At 31.7% G+C, this 27,214-nt stretch overlaps 2 protein-coding genes across 2 annotated transcripts; one reads left to right on the top strand and one right to left on the bottom strand.

The window, feature by feature from the left end:
* Positions 1–3,218: 3,218 nt before the first annotated feature.
* Positions 3,219–11,303, top strand: LOTGIDRAFT_129721 (hypothetical protein; the record flags this gene model as incomplete). Its single annotated transcript, XM_009064897.1, has 7 exons — positions 3,219–3,365; positions 3,854–3,973; positions 7,781–7,909; positions 9,570–9,695; positions 9,961–10,045; positions 10,503–10,659; positions 11,138–11,303. Coding segments are annotated over 7 exons (930 nt in total), but the record flags the coding sequence as incomplete, so codon positions are not given.
* Positions 11,304–22,430: 11,127 nt separating this feature from the next.
* Positions 22,431–25,913, bottom strand: LOTGIDRAFT_129599 (hypothetical protein; the record flags this gene model as incomplete). Its single annotated transcript, XM_009064896.1, has 7 exons — positions 22,431–22,544; positions 22,730–22,872; positions 23,251–23,370; positions 23,806–23,899; positions 24,462–24,531; positions 24,824–24,960; positions 25,611–25,913. The coding sequence occupies 7 exons, from the start codon at positions 25,911–25,913 to the stop codon at positions 22,431–22,433; spliced, it is 981 nt and encodes a 326-aa protein (XP_009063144.1).
* Positions 25,914–27,214: the final 1,301 nt, after the last annotated feature.

The raw sequence follows: 27,214 nt of genomic DNA, 5'->3' as shown, positions 1-27,214 counted from the left end.
AATATCATGAGAACACTTGATGTATGTACTTGAAGAACTTGTATGCTACACATCTGACAAAGTTTGTCTATCGATTGTGTCTCCAGAAATTTAAAAAAAAACATGATTTGTGTGATTGTTAGAAGATGGCATTTTGAGTATTTCACAATATCAGACATTATGCATTGAGTGATGTCATTTGTTCATAAGACTTGATTTGATAAAAAATTTGATTATAATTGTTAAACAATCAGATTCCACTAAAATCTGGTTTTGCTGCCTTTGAACATTAAAAAAAAAAGTTCAGGTCAAGTTTTGCATCAAATTAGCCCTAGAGTGCTGAATTGGTATTTTCTGATGATCTGTAATACATATTCTGAACCCACTTGTATTACCTCTGATGTCTGCTTGACCCAAAAATATGGGGAGAAATATGAATTATATTGAACCAATGAGCGATTAACATCAGCAGACACAAGTTAGCAACCTGAAGAAATGTGCAGATCAGTTCAAACTCTATGATTATGACATAGTTACTATACGTGAAAGGCCAATACCTTATGATCCAATACCCTGTGGTGTTGACAGAATTCCAGCACCAATGAGTAGCAGACTCAAGTTAGCAACCTGAAGAAATGTGCAGATCAGTTTAATCTCCAGATTATGACATACTTACTATATGTGAAAGATCAAGTATTTAGTCAATACCTTATGATCTAATACCTGTGGTGTTGCCAGAATTCCAGATTTTCTATACGTCTGCTAGTGTTGAGTTTTAGAAATGTCACTGGTTAAAAGTACACAATCAGAAGATAAAAAGGAACTGATTCTGTTTATGAATATTTCTACATCTTGAAGATGACCTTCACACGACTTTCCTTGTGATGACATGAAATGCAAACGCAATGGGTAAAAGAAAAACATCAGATACATGAATTTGCATGAGGAGAATGACATATTTAAAGCATCCAATTTCAGTCTGTAATGACAATGAAGAGAAGTGTTAAAATGAAGTTATAATCACATTTCTCTCTACTACATGTAGCTCTTCATTTTTAGAGGAGAAAATAATACACATTGAGTCGTTAAAATGTTGTGTTTAATTCGTTATGGCAGGTTACGTAATAATTCAGCTGTTTTTAATAGGGTAATTGTGAAAAGCTGTTTTTTTTATATGTAAAATTCATTATATTAATGAAATAATTGAGATTTGATTAGAAATGGTGCTCTTTATGATTACCCCCAACCGATAAAGAGTAACTTTTCATGTTTCATCGTTAAAAAAGTTTGATATATTTGTATTGTTTATCGAAATTTGCGTTAACAGTAGTTTTACACTTAATAAAGACTAATTATAATTATGTAACAGGGCAGAATTACAATTTTACGCTGTCTTAAACATTTGGTCTGAAGCCAACTGTTAACAGATAGAAACCCTGAGTGTTTTATAATTAAATGTCTGTGTTTCTTTCTCACTTTCCGTCAAGTCATTTCTGTTAGATTTGAAGCATGCTTAATCTGGCATAAACCATCTTTTTTATAAGATTAAATTTCCGTTACTGTCAGTTCTTGGTTTCACTTGGATTAAAAACGGGTCGAAGTTAACACTGTGCTTGACAGTTCATTTGAAATATTCATTTTACCAACAACAAAAAATTATCAATTTAAATCCTGTAATATCTGATTTTTAACGTCCGTTTTGAGCGATTAAAATGCTGATGTAGTTCGATTTGGCCAATTGCTAATTAAATTGATTTAAGTGTTGCTAAATATGCAATTAGATAATTCTTGTTCATCTGCTGTGATAACTTATAAAGGAGAATATTAATTGCTTAACTTTGTAACTTTAATGGGTAATAACCACCCAGTTTATTGTGTTCATTTGCATCTGGTATAAAAGATATGAATTTGACTTGGTTACACCCTTTAGTTTTTATGTTAGAGGTAATTATTAAATGTGTCCAAATAGCCTATGTTTCATATTGAACACGGTTTTGTTGTCTAGTATGGGTATTTTAAGTGACTTTTAATGAACACGATATAGGTCTGCAATATTCCATTTATTTTTGTTGCTCCATTAAACAGAACGTGCTTCTTTACCTATATGTCCTTGGCTATGCACTGAAATCTTTATTTTGATACCATACTCATTCCCTGTGTTTTGAGATCAGAAGAAATTAAGTGAAATAAAAAGTAATCAACCATTAAGTGCTTTTAGACTATTCTTAGCCTTTCCTTCATCTTTGTATGTGTTCAGAAGGTAATTTAGCAGGTCAGAATGTGTTAAATGATTTCAGGCTTTGAATTTATTGAATCTTTGTAATGATTTGCTGGTCTTGAAAGCTTTAAGAGGATGGCGAGTATAAGAACCATGTTTCTTATTGGCATCGTTATTAATTCTGGAGGTCTCATGCCTGACAGTTGGAGACTGGTAGAACTCAAAATAATTATCGAACTTTAAAGATTTGATTTATCACAATGGCAGAAATGTCTTATGGAATGTTATGTGAAATCACAGAGACATATATTGTATAACTAGCATAAGAATAGTCTATAATCTAATAATATCACAAATGAAATGAAATAAGAGTTTTACATCCTACCATTTTCTAGTCCCGATTTTATTTTTGAGGCTTGGCATGCTGTGTATAATGAGGGAAATTTTGTGTAGACAACAGTTTGAGTCCTATCTTTTCATTTCAATCAAGGAATTTCACTTGCAAAAGCCTTTGGCACACACTTAACTACAAATTAATTCAATTAACCACATTTTAATCTTGGGATTTTTTGTGGGCTGGAAAATTAAAGTCACCTTGGATTTTGAAAAACAAGTTTACTTTACATTTAAATTTTGTTTGTTTATCTTTTTTTCAGAAAGGTGATAATATAAAGAAATTCAGGGAAGAGGTAAATATATTTGAAATTTTTTACAGGGTAATAATCAGGTAAATTATGGGTAGCAAAATAGGCACTGAAAATGTAACCAAAGCAAAAAAAGTAAATGATGTACTCAATTGATTTTGTAGAGTTTAATATTTCAAAATTTGATGTTGGCAGAAATTTTGATGTATTCAGTTTTCGAGTTCAGCTTGTAGAAGTATTGTTCATCAGAGGCATCAATCCAAAATGACATTCTACTTTTTTGTATTCATTATAAAATTTTTGAAAAAGTCGATTAGAGTTTAGATAGACTATTACAAAAATATATTGACGCTAAAATTCCATGATTTGCAGTATCAGATTCTAACCAGAGGTTTGATTATTTTCAGAGTGGTGCCAAAATCAACATATCAGATGGTTCCTGCCCAGAAAGAATTGTTACTACTACCGGCTCAACAGAAAATATCCATAAAGCTTTTACAATGATATCCAAAAAATTCGAAGAGGTAAGACTATGACCATGTCATCTATAGGGCTATTCTGAAGAATGGCAGAATTGTGAACCTACAAATTTCATGATTTTGGGACATCCTATTGTAAAGGTCTTGTGCTTTTAAGTTAAGGAGGGGAAGTAGCAATGCCTTGTTGATTCTCTGAAGCATTGATTTTGGCAATCGACATTTTGATTGTATTGATGATGTGCACACAATAGGCTCCTAAACATCAAATCAAAGCAATATTTGTCTTGCCATGTTAGCTCTTCTGTTGTGGAAACTTCTTCTCATTTGTATCACCCATTGAACTTCAAGAGCTGAAAAAGCACAGGCGATATATCTTGGTATATTAAAATACAGAAGATTCTGGAAAACTGAAATTACGAACTGTTTGATACAAGAGCTTAATTTTCAAAACAGTCAGTAGCACATTAATCTCAATTCGATCTGTTTTCTGTTGAATGTGGAACATAGCTTAAAATTTGTGGTTGATATTTCAGGATTTACAGAATACACCAACTGTGCCTAAACCTCCTGTCACGTTACGATTAGTAGTACCGGCCAGTCAGTGTGGTTCTTTAATTGGTAAAGGTGGTAGTAAAATCAAGGAAATCAGAGAGGTCAGTCCATCAATATATTTACAAAATTTTTAATCTTTGTGCAAAGACTTTGGAAGTCTGAGATTTACAGGATTTCAAGATAGTTTATACTTTCTCAAGAGCCTGAACCTTGTGTTCACTTAGGAGAGCATTAAAAAAAAACCCTTTTAACAAAAGCTCATCTCATACTGACAACACATGCTTTTGAAGACCTGCATGAACCCAAAGTGGTTCAGTGAGACAGATACTTGCTTGTTAATCTGAAGGTCCAGTGTACAATCTCATTCTCAGAATAGGTTAAGACATTATTGGTAGATTTTTGGAAATAAAACTCTTTCGGAAACTGTTTCATAAAAATTGACATAGCTTCAGATTCTTTTTTCTAAGAAAGAAAAACATCTGATATAAAACTTGAAGACTATACTCAGATATATTTTTGAGGATCTACATTCTTCTCAGGAGGATTTTACCCTTAAGTGGACAAGTATTAAACAGTAAGGTAAAAAAATGGTTAAAGCAGAAGATAGAGCAATTGAGACTCATTGTTTTTCATAACAAAGAATATTGATAAGCTAATTTGGAGGGGATCAAAAACTTTTAACTTCTTTCATTAATCCCAGTCTTATTGTCTGTTGTCCTAGGATGTTAAACTGCATTTCATTCATGAGTTATTCAAGTTGAAATTGTAGTATTTGTTTAAAAGAGGAATGCTAATTCAGATAAAATTTCTCTTGTATAGCAAATTGTTTCTGCCATGCATCTTAGAGTGGATGTTAAATGTTCCACCATCTTACCATAAATCTTGAGAAAACATGAATATAATTGTTCTGTTCTGTCATTTTTATCTTCCTAACATACATATTATCAATTTCACCAACATACCTACAACAAAAATGTCGTCTGCAAGCTAGTTTTTGTCAGCCAAGGGTGAAGGCAAGAAAAATAGGATTTAGATATTGTTTCACTCTTACGTTAGTTGTACTCTTTGAGTGTTGTTGGCGCCAAATCAATTTGACTTGCAGGATTTTTGTAAATACATTCTTGAGAAAACTCCCGCTTGTTTTACCTTCTGCTAAAATGTTAAGATGGATATTGCAGCAATCATGTAATAATTACTAGGTGTGTATCTTTACAGGCCAAAATGCTAAAAGAAAATGATTTATACATTAAATTTCAATTAGCTTACCTTCTCTGTAGAAGTAGTACTATGGATGATTTCAGTAGAAATGAGCAGCCTAATGCAGAAAACATGTCAATTCTGGTTTACCAAGGGTCAAAATTTGCCATTTTCAAAACTTTGCTTGAAGGAATCAAAATGCCAAATGTGATCCTTTTCTTTGATAGTTCTCTTTTGACTGTTGAAATTATTTATTTTCTACAGGGAGGGATTTCTCCTTAATGCTTTGCATTTCCCCCGTCTCAGTGATGCAGGTCTACGGGGCTGACCTGTAAAAAGCATCTAGTTGTTTGATGGGACCAGAAACCAAGGCCCATATGCTGCAAGTTGTGCATGTTAAAGATCCCCAAACAGTTAGAAATCAAAAAGATTCAACATTGAATGCTGTCCTACCAATATTTTCCTAATCGCACACTGGAGGGAATAGGTTTAGGATGAAGTCCAAACAGGTGCAGAAAATTAGGAGATAAAACTCCATTGCAATGCTCTGCACTTTTGAAGGCTATTTTTTTACACATTACTCTATTTTCTACATACCTTCTAACCTTTACCTACCTGTACTGAGCATTCAACAGGGACTATTATCAGGTCACTACAGACTAGAATTTAGGCAAATTTGTTCCACTCAGTCTTATTTATGATCAGTAAATGTCAAAAGTGAATGTTGAGGTAGAAACATATGCTTTGATAGACTGGTAACGGATGGAAACAGGGCCATTGTCATTATATAATAGTTTGTTTGTTATGTAGAGTAGTCTGTGATGCAAATAGCTTCCTTTTATTTGTACAGTTGCTCTCTAATCAGAAAGGTAGAAAACGACTTGTTTTCACATACAATAGATTTGACATTTGCATCAAATTTCAATTGGAAAGTAAATTTGAATTTTTATGTTGAATACAACTTCAGATATTCATGCTAAAATCTGCTTGATCTATTGTATTGCAACTATACAAACCTGGATCACAATAAAAAAAAAAATGATCTCTTTGCAATATGGAAATTTGGAAACAGAAATAAAATAGTATTTCCTATTATTGAAAAACAGCATTCAGCAAGGGAAATTTTGCCAAAACTGCAGCTTGTGCCTACTCTTTTTCAATTTCCAGCTGTAGAGGGATCTTTGACTAGCAGCTTGTAGTATTTGCTCCAATTTAAAAGGATTGTGAAAAGTTTTTTTTACACAAGTTTGTATGTGTATAGGGGACATAAGTAAAGCATCAATTTGCACGTTTCAAATTTTCAGTTTGACTTCATGGTTCTTGTAATTCCAACTATCGCCAAGGTTGTTATATATTATTAGCAGCTTTTGTGATAGTGACGTCATAAAATACTAGATTTAAGTAGAATTACAATTTTTATGAATAACAAAAGAGCAAAATCAAGTTCAAATTGTGTGTTGTATCTTGAAGCATTTATTTTATAAGTGGCACTTTCAATTTCATTATTTTACAAAATAAAAAAACAAAGAATTTGTTGCCTCTTAGAAGACTTCACTTATGATAAATTAATTGTAACTTATCACTGCATATTGATAATTCCATTTCAATTTTTAAGTGGTAATTTTCTTAATAATTTCAAACTTTGTGACTTCGTTGTTTTTTTTTTCAATTATGAATCAATTATATACTCCCTTGCTTAAGATTTTTATATTAATACATATAATATTTTTATTAAAGAATTTGTGTTGTTTTTTCAACTTATTGTGCCTCTAAAGTTAAAAGACTTCATTTCTTATATTTTAATTGTAAGTTATCACTGCATATCGTCTTTGAGATGATAATTCCATTACAAATTTTCAGTGGTAATATTTCTTAGTAATTTATTATTTTCTTTATTATGACGCAATTATGTACTCCTTTTCTGAAGATTTTGGATACTTATACCTATCATATTTTGTATCAAAAAATTTGAAATGTGTATTAATAGATAGATGAAATAATGTAAATGATAAATGAAATGAAAAATCTTGGTTTTGTCTGTGTTAAACTTCAATCAATCTTGGGTTTGGATAGTTTCATAATTAAGGTACTCTAAAAATTAAGCGTCTCTTTATTGTAGAATAATACTTATTGTTAGAGCATATTTCTGTTCATTAAGGTTCTTTCCTCATACTATAAGATTTGAACGACATTTAGAAGCGAGGAGCACATATATAACACAAGACAATAAATATGTGATACACACACTTCTTTAATACATGGGTACATAACGTTTCAACACAAGTTACACGTATCATCATCAGATATCAGATATACTAACTAAGGATAATAGGGGATTAAGGAAAGAACAAAACATAACAAGATATATGAGATCGGATAATCGGAAATTTAAACATTCATTTAGTTTGTCTCCGTTTCAAAACAAGAGTTGATAGCATGGGATGAACATATTAAAAAGAAGCATTAGTGGGGAAAACCTCAAGAAATAGTCAGACATAAGGATATATAAAGGTTTCAATAGGTGCATATACGCTCTATTATACATATAATCAAATTTTATTTGCCAAAATTAATTTCTAGAGAGATTTTGCAAGAGTTAAACTGGAAAAAGTGTCATTTAAAAATATTCAATTAATATATGTCACAGAAAATGTCCAAAAGTCATCTAGTGATAAATATCAACTAACCATGCTATTTTTTATCTCTTACAGTCTACGGGTGCTTCAATACAAGTAGCTAGTGAAATGTTACCAAATTCAACAGAAAGAGCTGTCACGTTATCTGGTACAGCTGATGCCATCACACAATGTATACGAAATATTTGTGGAATCATGTTAGAGGTAAATATCATAATTATTCATTATCATTATCACAAACACTGTAGTCAGATCACAAAAACCTGATAATAGTATCACAGATATTTTTGAGAATTTTTTGGAGAATTGAGAGTTAACTCACAAAAGCATTTGTTGTGGCATCATTGTATTTCTTATTTGCTTGGAATTAAGAATAATGACACGTAATAGCTAAACAATCATCTTGCTACTTTGGGATTGGATACCAACATCTACTTTGGGATTGTTGTCATTTCTCATGTTGATTAAACAAATTTAAATCATTTTGTTGGTTCTCGACATTTCTTGATATTTTTGAAACATGAATTTTATTGGCTCTTTTTGATTGAATTTAATGGTGATCACAAATTCACATCTAGAAAATAGTAATTGAAAATTCCATGATAATTGACATTTTCTGAAAGAGATTAGCTGAAATTTGAATTTTAATGGCCTGCTGATCGTAAAAAAAGAAATATAGAAATTTTCATAAAAAAAAGTTTGTCAGTATTGTGGTCTGAATACAGTTTTAGAATCCTGATTGGTTCATTGGTTTACGTAACAAAAATAATAAGTTTATGATTATGATAGGCTAATGTCTATGCAGGATGTTTATCGCATTTTGACCAATTAAGTCTATAATGAGGCTTATTAAAAACCATGTCTTTGGGTACAGTTAAATACATCTCTTGAAATTCGAGAAAATGATCATATATGATTGTAAGCCGTAATTGCATCACTGGATGTTTTTTATCACGAAATCACAATTATCAATATACTAAATCATTGAAAATTCAACAACCCTCTTATTGATTTTTGATCACGAATCTTAGTATTTCACAATTCTAATGACAGTTTAGTGCATTTTACTGTCAATGTCAAAAACAATCGAGAAAAACATTATATTCAAGTTGTGATTTCAATTTATTTAATATCGTTATTGATTTATCTCCCTTGGTGAAAGTGTTTGGTTAATAAATGACAAGTATCATGCAATTGTTATGCGGCAATAGTTGTGTTTCTTCTGGGAAATATTTCTCATGATTGTTTTTTATCCTAAGTGTTTGAAAGGAGTAATTCACTCAGCAGATTTAATTGGTCAAAATCGAGATAATCTGCAATATTTTTTGTTGGCGTGAAATTCATTTCTCAAAATTTTTTTAAAAGTGCTATTTCTTGTGTCCTATTTGGATTCTGTTGACACATCTGTAGTTCCTTCATCATGAAGGGTTCAACTTGCTTATCCTCATGCTCAAAAAAACAACCGTGACGATTACCAGTAACCACTTCTTTGGACACTCTTTTAGATTCTTTGCAAAAACGCATATCAAAAACTGTATTTGCTTTTGCAAGAAAATGTTGAGAGTTGAACCAAGAGTGATGGTAGCTACAGGTGGTCCATGAATTTCTAAGGATTGTCCCATGAAATTAAATAAGAGCTCAATGACAATTGATCTAAAAAGTCCAGCCCTCAAATTAGCAGGGAAATTGTGGAGGAAGGTGGAGTGAATTACAATAGGCACTGTATGACGCAGAATTCATTCTACTTGTACTTTCAGCCATCTGACCTTGGGCTCTTCTCAGCATCGCTGATCTGGCTTTTAATAGCTTCTTTCTCACCTCTTTTTTACCCTCTTAATATACCTTCTTCATTCCTTTTCTCCAGTCCCCTCCTAAGGGTGCCAATATCCCCTACCGTCCAAAACCCGTAGTCTCTCCACAAGTTATCTTCGCTGGTGGTCAAGCTTATGCGATGCAACCAGGACAAGTACCAGTACAGAATCATCATGAGGTATGGTTTTTTTTATCATTTGATTCGTGACTACAACTTGTACCTACAATGATTTGTTCTGTTTCACAATGCTGCCATTGGAAAATGTGTAATTTTGTCAACCATTTGAAGGGAGATAACTAAGTTTTTACTCAGACTACAGTTACATTATTTATCAGTTTTGTTGAGGACTTAACATTGCGTAATATGAAAAATATGTGATTGGTATTATAGTATAATATACTAAAAATATATAGGATATATCACAGCCTTTTTCTTTATTTAGATGAATAAAGTACCACATCACATGACGGCGGCCATGCCTCATGCAGTACCAATTATTCCAACAGCTCAGACAGTCTTACCAGGTGGTTGTATTTCATTAAATGGCGATTTATCGCGGCCATCGTATGGTATGTATCAAAATGGTAAGTTCAACAATTTTTTATATTACCTTTTATCTAGATGACCAAGGGAATGAAAAAGTTTCTTGTTCCGCAGAAAGATTCTAAGAAAGATTGGACTAAGGACTTAAGGATCTCTCATTTCCATTGGATATTCATATATATTTATAAAATGCCATTAAAGGAACACTACCTTACACTGAATGTGAATTTGGACTTGGAGCAATAAGAGTATATATTCAACAGACATACCTGGTGTCATGAATAAACAACAGAATCAATGTACAGTCCAATAAATCAATAAAACTTAGTAGTTATCCATAAAATGACAAGTGATTGATAGTTATGTTCATTCTAAGAGGTAGTATACCTTTGACGAAAACCTAATTGACACATTTTCAGCTATTGATTGTATTTATTGCAGGCTTAACATATCAAATTGCCAGACCAAATAACCCTGCTGCCACTGCTCCTGGAAGTATATCTATAGCTAATGGTGCACAGACACATGAAATGAATGTCCCTAATGATTTAATTGGTTGTATAATTGGTAGGGGTGGTCAGAAAATTAATGAGATTAGGTAATTTTTTTTTTAAAGGTAACTTTATTCCAGAGGCATCAATAAGGATAAGCTATTTGATATAAAATTTAAAGGAAGTTGTTTTCATCCAAGAATCAGCTTATTATCTAATGCCTTTCTATGAAGGTCTTTGGAGGCATCATCACCAGAAGTAGTAGCTGAAGTTCTAATCTGCAACATTCAAATCTTAAAGCAGCATTATGATGGTGTGTAGTAGGAGCAAACCATTAAATTACATATCCTATCTCTTTTTATGAGTCAACTATTTCTAGTAATCCATGTGAATCCAAAAAGTTTTAAATTCAGAATGCCTGGTCTTGATGGGATTGTAAGGAGGGTTTCTATCATTTTATATTGAAGCATGGTCGAAAATACAATTTGTAGCATTCTTATTTGCAAAGAACATATAGATTTTCATTTTTGACCATTCCAAATAATTGTGATCACAGTGCTAAAATATCTTCCTTTCTTCTCACAGACAATTATCAGGTGCTACAATTAAAATATCTAATGCTGAAGATGGTACTGCTGACAGAAAAGTAACTATTAGTGGCTCTCCTGAAATGATTGGTCTTGCCCAATACTTAATCCAAACCAGGTTGGTACAATCATCTTATGCCTATTATCCAGCCGCGGCCAGATAAACATATTGTTCACATAGTAATCTTTCTTTCAATGGCTACAAGCTTTTTGCAACAGTAGATGTGTATGATGTTTTTGATTGTTAGATCAAGTCAAATATATGTTTGAAAGCTGTTTATTTGGAATAATTATTGAAAGAAAAATTCAATATTCAAAAAGTAAAATGTTGGAAAATTTCGCTGGATGCATTATTGCTATGGAAGAAAATTGTACAGTTCTAGTGAAAAGTGTTGTTGTACATATCACTGACAAGTGTTGTACTATAATCTGAAAAGTGTTGTACAATTCATTGAAAAGTGTTGTACTATTCTCTGAAAAGTGTTGTACAATTCACTGAAAAGTGTTTTGCAAGTGATGTACCATACCATGTACCAAAGTTTACAAAGATGATAAGTTTTACTGTAATTATATATTTACTTAAATCTACAGCTTTCAAACATATTCAAGTTTTGTTTTAGAATAGTCAAATACTATGAAATGACTTGTACTGAGAATATGTCAGTCCATTTTCGAGATCTGTATCATTTTGGTTTTATTAAATGGACTGAGAAAATTAATTATGTGTTTTCACAACATTTTTTGAAAATAAGTTAAGGAAGAATATCAAGTCATTTCATAGTTTGTTATGTGTTCATATGCACCAAGGCACTATTTGAACACATTTTTTTTTGAGTTACGTTTATTTAGAAATTAATGATTGTTGTGTGAAATTTAGTCAAAAATTTTCGTTGGGTAGGACGAGAAACATTGTGAATAATCATTTATTTATGTCTTTGTATTTATTATTATTTATTTTTATTAATTTATTAATTAAGGGTGATGTACTTGTAGTAATTAGGCACTAGCAAAAAAAGGTAGATTTTTGACATTTTTGGAAAAAATTGTTTTTGGGGCAATATTTACACAAATATTTTATAACTATATTTATTTTTTATTTATATTTTGGTAATAATATTTATATATATATATATTAATATGAATCTTGATATGAATCTCTCAAAATCAAAATAACTTTTCATGAGAATGATCAAAACATTTTGATATTATGTACATATTATGTAAACTTGAATTAAATCCGAAAAGTAGAAAAAAGACTTAAAAATTCCAAAAATGCTCAAAACGTGTGCAATGTTGTGAATATGTTCAGGTTTCATAATAAACGAAAACTTGGGTATATTATAAAATGTAGAAGTAGTACATTCAGTCTTTAATGAGATATGAAAATTGTTAACTTAAAGGCACAAATTCCTCTAGATCTTGACTTTTCCAGCAGATAGAGTTCAATTTCAGCTATCAGTATCATGTGCCTGAGGACGACGAGGGAAACAAGTCGAAACGTTGCATAAAACTTTAACCAGTGATTGTTGTTCCATAAAGCTGTGTCTATATATATCAGTATCATGTTTCAGAATGAAAATCTGGCATCCAGTTTGCCTGCAATGAAAGGAAGTTGTTTTCATGTATACTGAATGAGTGAAAGTACTATTTCTACACTTGTTATTGTATATTTTTCTGTTAATATTTATTTGAATTGGTGAGATGGCAAACTTTTTGTTATGGAAATGGAAATACAGGGAAAGGGCTAAAGCAATATTGTATTATTTCAAATGAGTCTCAATTCATAATTATTATAATATCATCTTCAGAATGGTCAAAGTATGAAACTAAAGAGCTGATTCAACTATATTCGGCTGCACTTGTGTGTTGTGGTACTGCAGATATACTAAACAGATTCAGTACATTTTTGTGAAGAGAAATTTTGCTTCATTTCATATTTGAAAATTACTAAAACACCGATCAAATTTTGTGCTTTCAAGATTTATATGCATATAAATGCATTAATAAGCTCTAAATTTTATAGATTTAATAATCTATATCATCTTAATGTCTTAATATATTATAGATACTACACAATCATTTATATAATTTATAGATGCTACTTGTATAATTTATATAAATTGTAGATGTATGATTTATATAAGTTATAAATGTTATGTGTATAATTTATATATGTTATAGATGCTTTGTGTATGATTTATATAAGTTATAGATGATTTATATAACTTATAGAAGCTACATGCATAATTTATATACAGTTAGAGCAAAACTCACTGTAAATCTGTATGACTTGCAGATGCTACATATATAAGTTATATGAATGCAACGATTTGATAAAAGCAAAATTTCTCTTACAATAGTATTGCCATTCTCAACAGTTCAATATTGTATTGAATATTTTTGTTGTTGTTAAGCACATTTAATGCATTGGTATTCTTGAAATAACAATAATGACTGACAAAATTATAATGTTGATGGATATTCATTTGATATTTCATAATTATTACTAAATTGAAAAATTTCAGGTGCTATAAATATTACTTAGATCATAATAATAAGTAAGATTTTACTTAAAAGATCTAAGCACTTAATGCTCACTGCCAGTCAAACTGCCATGTGGTTGAGAAATTCTTAATAAATAAGCTTCTACTTTATAAAAAATTTAGCCAATGCTTAAAAAGTGGATTAGGTTTTAATTCTCAACTGAACCATAAAACATTTTCACTATTGTTATTTCAAACCAAAATGTGTGCATGAAAGTAGTCAGGAATTATCAATTTAGTCATTATTTTGCTATTAGCAAGGCTGGGATTTGAACAGTGACTTATAGAGCATGATTAAACATGGATTTCTGTGCTGCTATTCTCAATTAAAAAATGTAAGAATATTTTTTGTCAGTTTTTGTGCGAATGAGTGAATGAATGTATGTTTTTTGAAGTCATCCAAAGGAAGAGTAAGTATACCCGATGAACTTGAAAATAATTATATGACCTCCAAAATGCAGAAAGCTTTTCCTCCAAGAGTAAGTTACCTTTTTCAGAATTTCAGGCTAATTGGAATCGTATTTTTTGGAAACATCCAACTTTAAAATGATTTGAAAAAGCACTTTGGTGGATGTTACTAGTGTTATGGCTGGTTTGTCAGCTTGACATCCCTTTCAGAGAGTCCACACTTTTGTGGTGATTTATTTTAAAGTGCTTTTATGTGAGAAAATTAGATTGAAATTCTTGAAAAGGGACTGAAGCCAAAATCAATGTGCCCTACCACTATGTGAACAATTTTTATGCTAGGAAGAAAAAAAATATGTCCTGTATGTTATTCCTAATTTATTTTTACTTATCCTATTTTATATGATTTTGTTTGGTGACAGTATTATATATCTATATATAAATAAATATTATTATCCATGCTATGTACTAACATATCCTTTTGTGGCCACTTTTTGCACACATTTTTGTCACAATTTTAATTGATAAATATAAAACGAAAAAATGTTAAAATTTTTGGGGAATTTTTTAAATCCATATTAAATTCAGATTTTAAAAATGTTTATATTTATCAATTACATATTTGAAGTCTTTCAAAAATCAAATTAATTTAAGATTTTAATTTTGAAAATAAATGAACTATTTTGGAAGGCTTCATCCTATTTTTATTGGTTAAGTTCAAACTAACACATCTCTTTAAAACATAACATTTTTATCAGTTAAATCCCTTTTTCTTTATTAATTTACAATTTTATTGAAAATTTTGACGTCATTAACAAATTTACATGAAGTTCTAACCCTTAGACCAAATTTAGAAAATTAAAACCATGAGTATTTTTGCGTGAAATCAGAATTTCAGAAGACTTCTGGTTTTCTAGACAATGTTATGTTTTTAAGAGGTGGTTGTTTTTTGGCCATGTTATATTGTTCTTGTAGTGGACTGTGGATTGTGTTTCTTGTCTAATACTTTTCCCCTCCTTTTTTTTCTCTTCAGCATGGAAATGCATAAGAATATGACCCTTGTTGACCCGACCTCGAAGAATATGACCCCTGATTTAGCCTCGATAGCCTCGACCCCAACAACCACTTCCTTGACCTCTGTTCAGTCCCATCCTTTGGCCATTCCACTGAGTCAGCTGATGAAGCCAATGCCGCTTCTAGGATTGAATATGGGAATGTACAATCCTGGTCTTGTAGCAGATGCCAAAAATTTCACCGCCAAAATGAGGGTAGGGGTAGCAGCGAACTCACTGAAGAAGCCTGAAAGACCTAAATTTGCACCCTACTAACAACAGCTTTCAACACAGCCTGTTATTTTCTGACCGTACTTTCAATTAACAGTTTGTATTTTAACAAGGCTGTATATACTACTGGTTATAAGATGGGACCGCAAGCCAAAATATTTGTTTTATATACTTATTATATATATACAGAGACTGTTGGATAATTCTGTGAATATTTTGGATTTTAACCATAAAAAAAATTTGTGAAGGAACTAATTATGTGGAGAAATTACAGATTTTGTAGTGAAATGTCTGCCAAAAAAAAAATATTTACAAATGTTACCATATCTTTAATTGGTACTTTCATTAGTTTTAGTAGAATATTTATTTTTAAAATTTTAGAATTTAAATCTAGATAATATTTTAATCTTTTTAGGTATTTAAGATATTTAACTATATAAAAAAAAAATCATGTACATAGGTAAAAGTATTTTTAAAGAAATATAATTTTTTTGTTTATTACTATTTTTTTTTTGGTTGCCATAATAACTAAGCCTGAGAAGTGTATGTAAATTATGTTATATAACCAACAGGCAAAAGTACTTACCTCATTACAGCACTTCTTCATAATTTGTATGCGTATTAGAAAGTAAATGGGGAGTCGTTCTATAGCTAGTAATGTGTTTTGTCGACATTCCAAGTTTAGACTTGAAGTACCAACAGGGTATAGGGTGTCCTACATATACATTTTTGTATAAATTAGATTTCAAACAAATGGCAAATTGTAGAAAATATAGGGTTACATGAGAGATAATGGTTTAAATGCTTAATAATGTTATCACAATTGATAATAATGTTATCAAAATTGATGGTAATGATATCAAAATTAAGGTAATGTTATCAAAATTGATGATAATGTTATCAAAATTGATGATAATGTTATCAGAATTAATGATAATTATACCATGATTGATGATGATGTTATCAAAATGATGATCATTTTATCAAAATTGATGATTATTTTATCACAATTGATGATAATATTGCCGATTCATGATAATATATCAAAATTTGCATATCAATCTAGCTAATCTAGTCAGACTTCAGTCAAAATTTCAGTTGGTTCACACTTAAACTAAAATTGCTAAAAAAAATTAACAGTGGTACTCAGTCGGTCATACCAATGAGAGGGCACAATTAACGGTTTAAATATTTAACTCAATTAAATTGAATTTCCCTTGGGATTGTTTCTTTTATTTTTTGAAATAATTGTTGTGTCATTTTAAATCCCATTTGGAATGCAGGCCCTATTCCCATCTGTATATGTCACCCTTTTTAATTTTCCTCATAAGGGTATAATTTTTGTTTTTATTTTTATCCATCCTAGCATAATTATTATTCTTGCAATCATGTATTTGCAATAGACATATATCATATATTACTCCTAAATGGGTGTACATTTGTTTTTCTGACAAAATTTCAAAAAAAAAAAAAATCTGCAATCATTTTTGAAATTTAATAATTGTTGAAGTGTCATAAGTGAGGTAGTGTGAGTGAAAATTTCAAATATTTAAAAAAGAAAAAAAAATTAAAAAATCATTTTTAATTTCGAAACGTTTAATCCATGATTTTGGGGGCTGATGAAAGAAATTGTTTACATTTGTATCTCTTTCTAGGATTACAACAGAGATGTGTGGCCTGGCCGTTCGCTAAATTTCATCTTAAGATAGACATATTTTAAATACTGTCTTCTAAAATTGCCGTTTGCAGGCAAAAAATTCTAGTAAGCCAAGCATATTTTTGAACAGAAATCTATATTTATATTCAGAGTTTTGGCTCTAAGATAATTTAAAAGCTTTTTCATAAATTTGCTTGGCTTATTCCTTCAAAATTACATTTTTAAGTCCAAGGCTGTATGGGTAAGGGACAAATTTTAATTGAATCATTTACTATGCATATAATGTGGAAAGGTCAGCATTTTTAAAAGTTGTCATATACTTAAATGTGCAATATTCATTTCATTTCAATACCTTGGCATTCTGTTTTATCATTTGTCTATAGATTTACAAATTTCTTAAAGATGTTTAGTCTATTTGAAATTTAGTCACACAATTTTGCTAAGATAGCATATTTCATGGACGAACTTATTCTTGAAATTTGAAAAATCTGCTGAGGATAAAAATTCTGAAATCCGAAAAAATCGTCAGCAATGTTGAAGTTAAAGATTCAATTATCAGAAAATGTCCAGTCCAAAATGACACACTACCCTTGCATAGCCTTGGACATTAGAAAAAATCCAAAGAATCTGGCTTTTTGGTTAAATTATTAATATTGATCACGTGCTCTCAAGTTGTATATTGTTGTTAATATAGTTATTTTTATTATTATTATTATAATAATTATGAATATTATCTTTGTTTATTATTGTGTGATCTTTAGTGTGATTTTTCCTTGTGTGATATTTCTCAACTTTTAACTAACCACATCAACTCTTCAACAGACATATTAATGTAATACTTTGTATATAATATCAATTCTATTCATTGTAAAACATGGGGAAACGTAAAGCAGGTTAAGAGATACAAGTTATGTTAATTTCGAAAATTATGTTAATATGTGGTTTAATGAAAACTATGTTAATTTACAAGAAAAACATAAATACTGAAAACTATTAATGTTATTTTACAGTACTTAAAACTATGTTATTTTTGGGAGACTTTTATTACATTAAAAACTGACTGTTATTTTTGGATTATAACTTAAAACTATTGTTGTAATGAAAACTATGTTATTTTTTGGAAAATTATGTTATTTTTTGGAAAATTATGTTATTTTTAGGTAACTATTTTACTTTTCTGCAACTGTTACTTTACCAAACTATGTTATTCATGGACAATTATGTTCTGAAATAGTTCAAACTTTCTACCAGAAATTATGTTTTAGTACTGAAAACTGAAAAAAAACTCTGTTCTTTGATGTAATTGTATGTATATGGAATAGCAATAACTGAGTATTGTTGTAAATTACAGGGATAACAATTCCTAATTTTATGAGAAAAAAATTATGTATATAATAAGTAAAAAAAAAATTATCCACTTTCTGTAAAGCAAAAAAAGTAAATTTATTATTGCTGGTATTGTTAATGTACATTAATAAGAAGTTAATGTTTTTAAAAATTGTTTATGGATTATGTTTGTATACAAACAACTGTATTGTTATTGACAAAATGGCAACTGTTTGCCTTTTTCACTAAAAAATTAACCTCATTTTGCTTCTAAACTAGTCACTAAAGAAACAACATATAATTTATATTTCAAAAACTAGTCATTCAAGTATATTTCTTTCCAAAATTTTCATGGCCTGACCATTGGACCTTTTTTAACCCTGGCCCCACTTTGTTATCGTGTAGAGAAAATGACAGTTACTTGTTAATTCAGCATTCTGATGTACATAATTGTTCTATGTCATTTTAGCACTTTAAAACCTTGGTAGTATTTTCAAGAGTATTAGGACCCATATTTGTCCAGTAGGCCTGACCACTTTGACCATTTCTAGTGCAATGTGACCTTGTTGGGGAGCACGTGACCAAGCAAATCCTATTGGCTGGTCCTCATACCAGGAGATAAAAACAATGCAATGTATTTTTGTGGTGTACAATGGTTTTCTATGTATAACAAGATTTATGAACAGCAGTTGAAGGCAAAATATTGTGAATTTGTATTCTTACAGATTACAATTCTATAATAATTGTCTAAAACGGTTTTCCATATATCATATGACCTACTTAATGAGAATGAGTTTGTAGGAATTTTAAATCTAATGTATAAAGAATAATTAAAAAAAAATGAAATGTATTATTTTGATATGACAGTATTTTTGCATTATCACCTTTGGGATGACTTTGGAACCAAGGCTATATGGAAGACGTTGATTATTCTTTTATAATATATTCCTTTTGTTAAATGGAAAGTTATTTGATTGTTTTCACAAATGTTACATGGGAAGAAACTTCGTTGGTATATTGAAGTGATTCTTCAGTCAAATTATTGAAATTGTATTGCTAAATTTAAGCTGTACAAGAGTGTTGCCAAAATCATGATTAAAAATGATCTATAAATTATACTCGTTTTTATTTAGTTTATCCCAAGAAGACCTCTTTTCAGACTCCCGTGCCAGTCTGTAAATATGCAAAAGAACACACAATCCGGTAAAGATGTTTGTGTACACCTAAGAATTATTTAAATCGTGAAAATGATCTAAACTCTGGATAGTTAGTAATCAGTACAAGTCCTTCTTATCACCCTATCGCACTCCAAAAGTAATTTGGTTCTATCCGAATAACTTTCATTTGTATTCGCACTGGTTCTATCCGAATAACTTTCATTTGTATTCGCACTGGAAAATAAACTTATTCGGTAATACCAGAAGTCATCCAAATAGAAAAATCTACCTACAGAGGTAGATTTTGTCTGGGTGCGATCCAGATAATTGGCAGTGCGAAACCAACAGAGAAGTTATTTGGAAAAGAATATTACTCGGTTATAACCGAATTCAATAATCCAGTTGTGCAGTGTGAAAGGGGCATTAAATAGTTTCAATGACTATTTATGCGCTTCCTCGTAATTCAGTGGACTATTCGTTTTAATGGTTTGTATCAGACCCAAATGTATACCAATATCCATGCTTAGTTGAAGTTGCCTAATTATGTTCGTAACCAGCAGATTTGATGCCGGCATCACGTGAGCACCAAAGATATGAAAGCTTCCTTGAAATATAAAAGCTACCACGAAATATTAAAGCTACTTCGAGACATTCAAGCTTTTGTGAAAGATTAAAGCTACCATAAAATATCAAAGCTACATGTAGACATTAAAGCTATCATGGAATATTTAAGGTACCGTGAGACTTTCAAGCTTTCATGAAATATATCAGCTATATTGAAAACTTAACCTACCACAAATTATGAACGCTGTCGTGATATAAAGCTAACATGAAAATTTATAGCTGCCATGAAATATTGAAACTACCACAAAATATGAAAGTTGTCGTGATTAAAGCTACCCTGAGACATAAAAGCTGCCATGAAATATAACAGCTGCATTAAAGCACAAAACACATTGAATTTCATATGCGGAAACCATATTTTTGAACAAGATTTAACCCTCCCTTCCCCGAAATCTAATTGATTAATCAAAACTAGGGTTGACCCTAACTTTAACTCCAGGATTAAACCTCACTTACCCAAACCACTTTAACCCCTTTGGATTCACTGGGGTATAAATTGTTTCGCGCTCATTTAAACCCCTTTGTTACTCTTTTTCCCGACAATTTTAAGTTGAGAAGATGAGCAAGGAAGTGTTCTTTCGTTCCATAGGCGGAAACCATATCTTGGAACAAGCTTTAACCTTTTCCCGAGCTAACCCTAATTGATTTTTCAAAACTATCGTTAACACCAACCTTAACCCTAGGGTCTAAGTCTCGGTGGCCTAGTGGTTTGCGCACTAGCATGGCAACTTTGGGGTCCCGGGTTCGGATCCCAGATAAAGCTTTTTTAAAAATTCTTTTTGCCGTCTCAAACACCGTCTCTTCTATCATTTTAATTATACAAAAGAGGTCTGTGAAATCTAGAATGGCCTAACCCTAGGCCTAACCAAATCGTCCACTTTAACCCCTTCGGAACCACTGGGTATAAATTGTTTCGGACCCATGTAAATCCCTGTGTTATTCTTTTTTCCGTACCATTTTGTGTTGAGAGGATGTGTGACGAAGTGCTCTTTCATCTCCTATGCGGAAATCATATCTTGAACCATAGGTTTCGGTGGCCTAGTGGTTTGAACACTTGCGTAGAATCTTTGCCAACACCGTCTTCCATGACATATTAAAGCTATTGTGAAATATTGTAGGTACCTCGAGAGATATATCAGTATTGATGTAATATTAAAGCTACCATGCAATATTGAAGCTGCTATGAAATACAGCTATAGTGAAATATTAAAGCTATTATGAGATATTACAGCTTGTGTAGGATTTTTAAAGCACACTATCAAGAAATATTAAAGCTATTCTGAAACCTTCGAGAAATTTTAAATCCACCATAACATAGTTTCACCCATAAAAGCGATTTCCTTAAAAAAAAAATTACTATTCACGCCTGTTCGTCAATACGTCAGCGCTATGTAAGTAACTAAAGTTTCAAACTAATATAAATCATGACCAATGTAAATACGCAAAACCGAAAAGTGTCATTTTTTTTATTAGTTTATAAATATTAAGTACACAAAACTGCAAATATAGTAATAAAACACAGAGATATGTTAAAAATGATGGGAAAGCCCTAAAGTTCCATAAGTTCCATAAGTACCGGATAAATAATATGACTGGTAAATAGTGGATAAAAATTATACGTAATGAATATTGAATAGCAAATAATATTGTCAGCATTTATAGCCTAAGATATAACAAGCAAATAATAACAAAAGTTCCATAACACATAAGAAATAACATGAGATAAGTCACATAAGATTCATATTAAGTTCCAAATGATTCATATTGATCAAATTCTGTAAGACGGCTTTAATACCACTCCTTCTTTCCTCTTTTCTTCGATATATTGGAATGGATTCATAAACTGAAACATAAACATAACTTTTTACATTTTTGAACAAACCTGTCCTGCAATTAGATTTCCACATTGCAAAACCAGTATGTTGCTAGCGTCTGGTTATTCAAGCAATATTTTGTCTGAAGGAATCTAATTGACGAGAAGTACCAATCAAAATTAATGACGAGAATATGGGATTGTGTGAGCAACGATGGAATATTGATAATATACAACCGTTGCTAAAGGAACTTAACTAAAAGACCGATTGTCTTCTAATTTCAATACTTGTACATATACAGAAATACGCTGTATCTCGTCAATGATGAAGTCGTGCGCTGGATACTAAATACTAATTAATTTTTTTTAAATAGAGAAATACACTGTATCCTGCCAATGATCAAGTCGTTCGATAGATACTTAATCAACTGAATAATTTATTACTGTTGCCTATCTCAGTAATTTGATTTGGAAATAAATAATTCAGATTACCTTGCGTTCTATTGCGTTACATTTTTTAAATGTAAAACTATCTTTGAATCTAGTGTTGGATAATATTGCAACCAAACCGGCATCAACCACGATCGATTCACCTTTCTGAAACAGAAAATCTGATGATCTTACTTTAGTATTATTATTTAACAGAGGGTATATACAAATACAGAAATTATTTTGCTCTGATGAGGACTAAATAAACCCTTCCATTTTTGGAATGTAGGGAACAGTTGAACGTAGTATCCTAATTTGTTGTGGTTTCTCTTGATCATCAAATTCCAATTTACCTTGAATACGGTGTTAATATCCCAATAGTAACTATCTTCACATCCTGATATGTTACCATTATATGTCACTTCCGCCGCAGTACTCGTTACGTCTTTTGGAAGCTTGAACATCCTCCACTCACCTCTGGCAAATTGAGCAAAACCTTTAAAATATGTTTAATATGGTTAAAAAGTGAAGGTGGTTAGCAGAAAAATCTGGCTATCAGGTAAGTTGCAATACACAGCTCACTATATAGGCCGCATTTAACAGTTAAAATACACTCATTAAACCATAAGCCGACAAATTCAAGTAATATTGAATTCTTGAATAGATACCCAACATAACAACTAAAAGGTCATTGAGCAACACACACTTTTCATTCAAATCAGCTTGATATCTGTCAGTAAATTCCTAGTTTTTAGTGTCTTGAGAATCCACCGAGTTCTTCTTCAATCTTCTTCAATAGCTGACAACAGAAAGCAAGAAGCCATTAGAAGAAGAAACCCAAGACAATTTCTCATATCATAGTATCATAGTTTACCTGTTTTTTTATGAAGATCTTTATTTTGAAATTCTACGGGAGCAGCACCAACTAAATAAGGTTTAGTAAAACCAACTGATGTAGCTAACTCGATCATTTCATCCCACCTCATAGAACAAGCTGTTCCTAAAGCTAAGAATAGATAATAGTATAAGGTGTAGCAATATATATATATATAATTCAACCAAATTACATTCGGTTTCTTGTACATGATCATCTTTGTCACAATTTCAGGACACATGGAAATAAAAGCCAAATTACCAAAGTGATGGTTCAAATTTTTGTTACAGATAAATCTTGGCTGTTCAGATTGAAAACCTTTCGTCCTCTTCAAATAAACCATGAAAGGAAATCCAACAAATCTGGTTCCACCCATTCTCCAGATGTCTGGGTCGAAGCAACTCCCATAAAAATTTTATGTCCGGCTCTAAACGTGCCGATATCCCATACATATATTACGTTCGAAGAAAGGAGAAGGCTAGATATATCAGGCTACCATAAGAAGGTAATTACTTGATGTCGTGGGTGAATCGGAGATGTTAAACTTAATTCAACTGTATAACTTACAGATTAATCTCAGATTTTGAAGTATTTCTTTTGGTCGATCTCGGTCAGCGTATATATCAGATAAAGAGAGCTCCCCACCAACCTGTTCAAAGATAAAAGGCATTGTTTGATTTTAAACAAAAGTATTGAAATCTCGGTTTGAACGGTTGCTTGTAGTTAGATAAGGGTAGTCTCACTTGAAACATAAAAAAAAAATCGCCCATAAAAAAAAACATAACCTGCATTTTCCTTTCTAATGGCGACATGAAATTTGCCAGATCCGAAGGGATGAAAAAAGAGGTTGGGCCCCTCCCCCTTAAAGATATGCTGTCCTGCATTCTGAGATCTCCCCCACCCCCACGTCACCTATAAGTCAACTTTTCTGGGGATGTGGCCCCATACGAGTGGCCTTGGTTCAATCAGTCCCTATGAAAGTTGAGCCAAAATATCCAAGTAGGTATTTTGCTTATCGAGGGCAAAAATTTTTATAGATAAACGTTCAAAGTATAACTCATCCCAGAACTAAGCGATATGCCAAAGCAGTTTGTCAAAATTCGTTGACTTTTCATAAAGCTCAAGACTGTCTAGTTTGGCTCGCTCAGTTCTAAACAATTCAAAATGGATTTCTTGTAATGAGTAGTCTACATAAGAGTTTTGATGTGTACCTTTAACAATCTGTAGATATTTTCAAAAACTGCCCTTTTATTTGGACATAAACATATCACTCCATATGACCTATAAAAGGCGAAATATTAAATATGTACTTTAATATCATAATATGTCAGAAATGTGACATATCCAAGTTAAACGTGTTAAATCATCAAACCGTATATTTCTGCTACTAATAGCATACACCAGCTGTTAAATATTACTTTGAATTTTAGCGAAATGACTGCAAACAAGCAATTTAAACACCACATTATCAGTGATCCGAGAGTTATTCTGTGGAACACCTTCCGTTATGTGCACTTTTTCACCGTTTTATAAACGCAAATCATCCCTTAACCAACAGAAATACAGTACTTACAATACCATGTCCAATTTTCCTTCAAGATGTTCAACTTCATCAAAATTTTCAACATTAGCTACTTTAAATTCTACATTGGAATTCTCAAAGCCCCATTTTTCACGATGATATTCCAATGTTTTGTTGGCTTCATTTATCTATAATGCAGAATACAGATGATGTGTACAATCGTACTTTGTACATTTATATCAATTTAAGGCATTACTCCACAGGACTTGCAGCGGGACAGCTGACGATGAATATTTAAAGCTCCATCAGCTTGCCTATTCCAGAACATGCATTTTATTATGCGTTGGTGTTAAAAGTGGGCATTTTAATGGTCAAAACAAACTGTGAAACTGACAAAAACAGGGATCCGCGGGAAAGAATCTTAAAGACCAACTTAGCAAGACTGACAACATCTGTTTTGTAACCTCTAGGTTGATGACACATGCGTTACTCCCGAAGAAGATAGCAAAATCGCTGTCTTATATGCTAGATAAGTTTCCTAAATTTTAAGTGACAATAAAACCAAACTTTTCTTTTCTTGAAGCCCTAAAATCATTGGATTTCATTGGGAATGGTAAAACCAACCAACCAGTGACGTATCGAGGATTTCATTAACGGGGCTGGGGTACATCAGAGTGACCCGCTCCACTTTACGGATTCTAGCGGGCACTAGTCATGGTTGGTGTCGCTTCTAATCTAGGAAGGCGAAGAATACATCTTAATGCGATTTTGGAAAGGTAACATTTTTCATGGGACCAAGCTTTGGGCTAACAATTGGAAACAATGAATCAGTACTCACTAGATTTGGCGAGATATCAACAGCAGTTATATGTCCTTTTGGTCCAACCAGCTTACTGAGTACATAGGCCATAACACCAGCACCGCACCCGAAATCTAAAATCTTACAGCCTTCTATTTTATCAGGTACAATAAAAGCTGAACCATAATTTCTTTTTAATATATCGGGATGAAGTTGACGGATTAAACCACGAACTGTTTGAGATAATCTCGGATTATTGATTTCACAAACAAAATCCAATTTCTCAGAAACATCATCATAAAAATCTTTGATCCTGTTCGAGATATCATTGCTTTCGGCCATGTCTGAATTAAGGGAATATCCGTGAAACACGTGTACTGATCAAAGAGTCCAAAGTTTGAAAGTCGTTACCAATGCTCACTCGTTGTGGAGAATTAATGAACGTACTCAGTCTGCACTGTAATATAATCAGATATAAGTGATGGTTCATCATTCAACTAGTCAGCAGTTTATGACACGACAGGAGAGATCCACATGGTGTTATATAGAAATTCTAGTCTTTAGTCAGAGTACCTGGTAAGTCCAACTGATGAATATAGACACTTGTTGACCAAGTTTGAAACTTTAGATTTTTATATCCACCGTAAGAGGCAGTAATCCATTAATATGTGAAAAATGTGAGATGTGCTTTCAAGCGGAAATTGGACTGTGACCCGAAAAAGAGCTAGTGTTGCGCTCGAAAATATGTGCCTATTGTCTGAGCAAAGTCAAAATTTGATTGATACAAATAAAAACATGAGCGCACATTATGTCTTCAAAATTTGTCTTTACATAGAACAATTGTCGGCCAAAATTTGTTACTTTGTTGGTTGACATTTTTGAGAGAAGTGTGTTTTCAATGTAAACTTTATAAAACATTATATTTTCATCTACAAAGACATTCTAAGACTAAAGTACTAATTTGAGGCTGATATTCCAATTCATTAAAAAATACAGTAAAATTCAATAAAAAAATTTGCTTTGCTCAGACATGCGCTTTCCGAGCATATTGTATGCCCATCTCGTGTGTATGCGTACGTCTGTCCTAAGTATAGGTTAATGGTCGAAAGCAGTCCAACGAGTTCAATAATTACCTTGCCACAAGGTTCAAAGGTTCATTATTGGCATTGGCTTTCGACCATTTATGTACTTAAAATACAGATTTCACAAGCGATGAACTGTAGGCCAAACCCAGACACGTGCAATATTAGAGGTCGTGTGTGGTCAAATCACTTAATATAACAAACAAATACAAAATAATTATTAAGATATACGTGTACTCCATTTAGAGGAAAATCGCGGTGAAGGTCATTGGTGCATGCTTTTGTTTATTGTAGACTTTAGGCATTAGTGGATGTAGGTATTACTGGACACATGCATATATATCTTTGTATAACTATATATGTACCCAGCAGATCTGCTATTGTCAGCACATAATCACCAAAGGCGTCCGTGAAATATCCGTAATAGTGAAATATTAAGGCTATCATGAGATATCATGAAAGTTTAAAGCTGCCTTAAGACAGTAAAGCTGTCGTGAAATGGATTAGCAGTAGTATATGTGTTTTCTGATATAGCGCATCCAGTTTGATCCGGTTTTTGAG

This window comes from Lottia gigantea, assembly GCF_000327385.1.
Source record: "Lottia gigantea unplaced genomic scaffold LOTGIsca_66, whole genome shotgun sequence".
NCBI classification, from domain to species: domain Eukaryota; kingdom Metazoa; phylum Mollusca; class Gastropoda; family Lottiidae; genus Lottia; species Lottia gigantea.
This window is presented reverse-complemented; position numbering and strand designations above follow the sequence as displayed.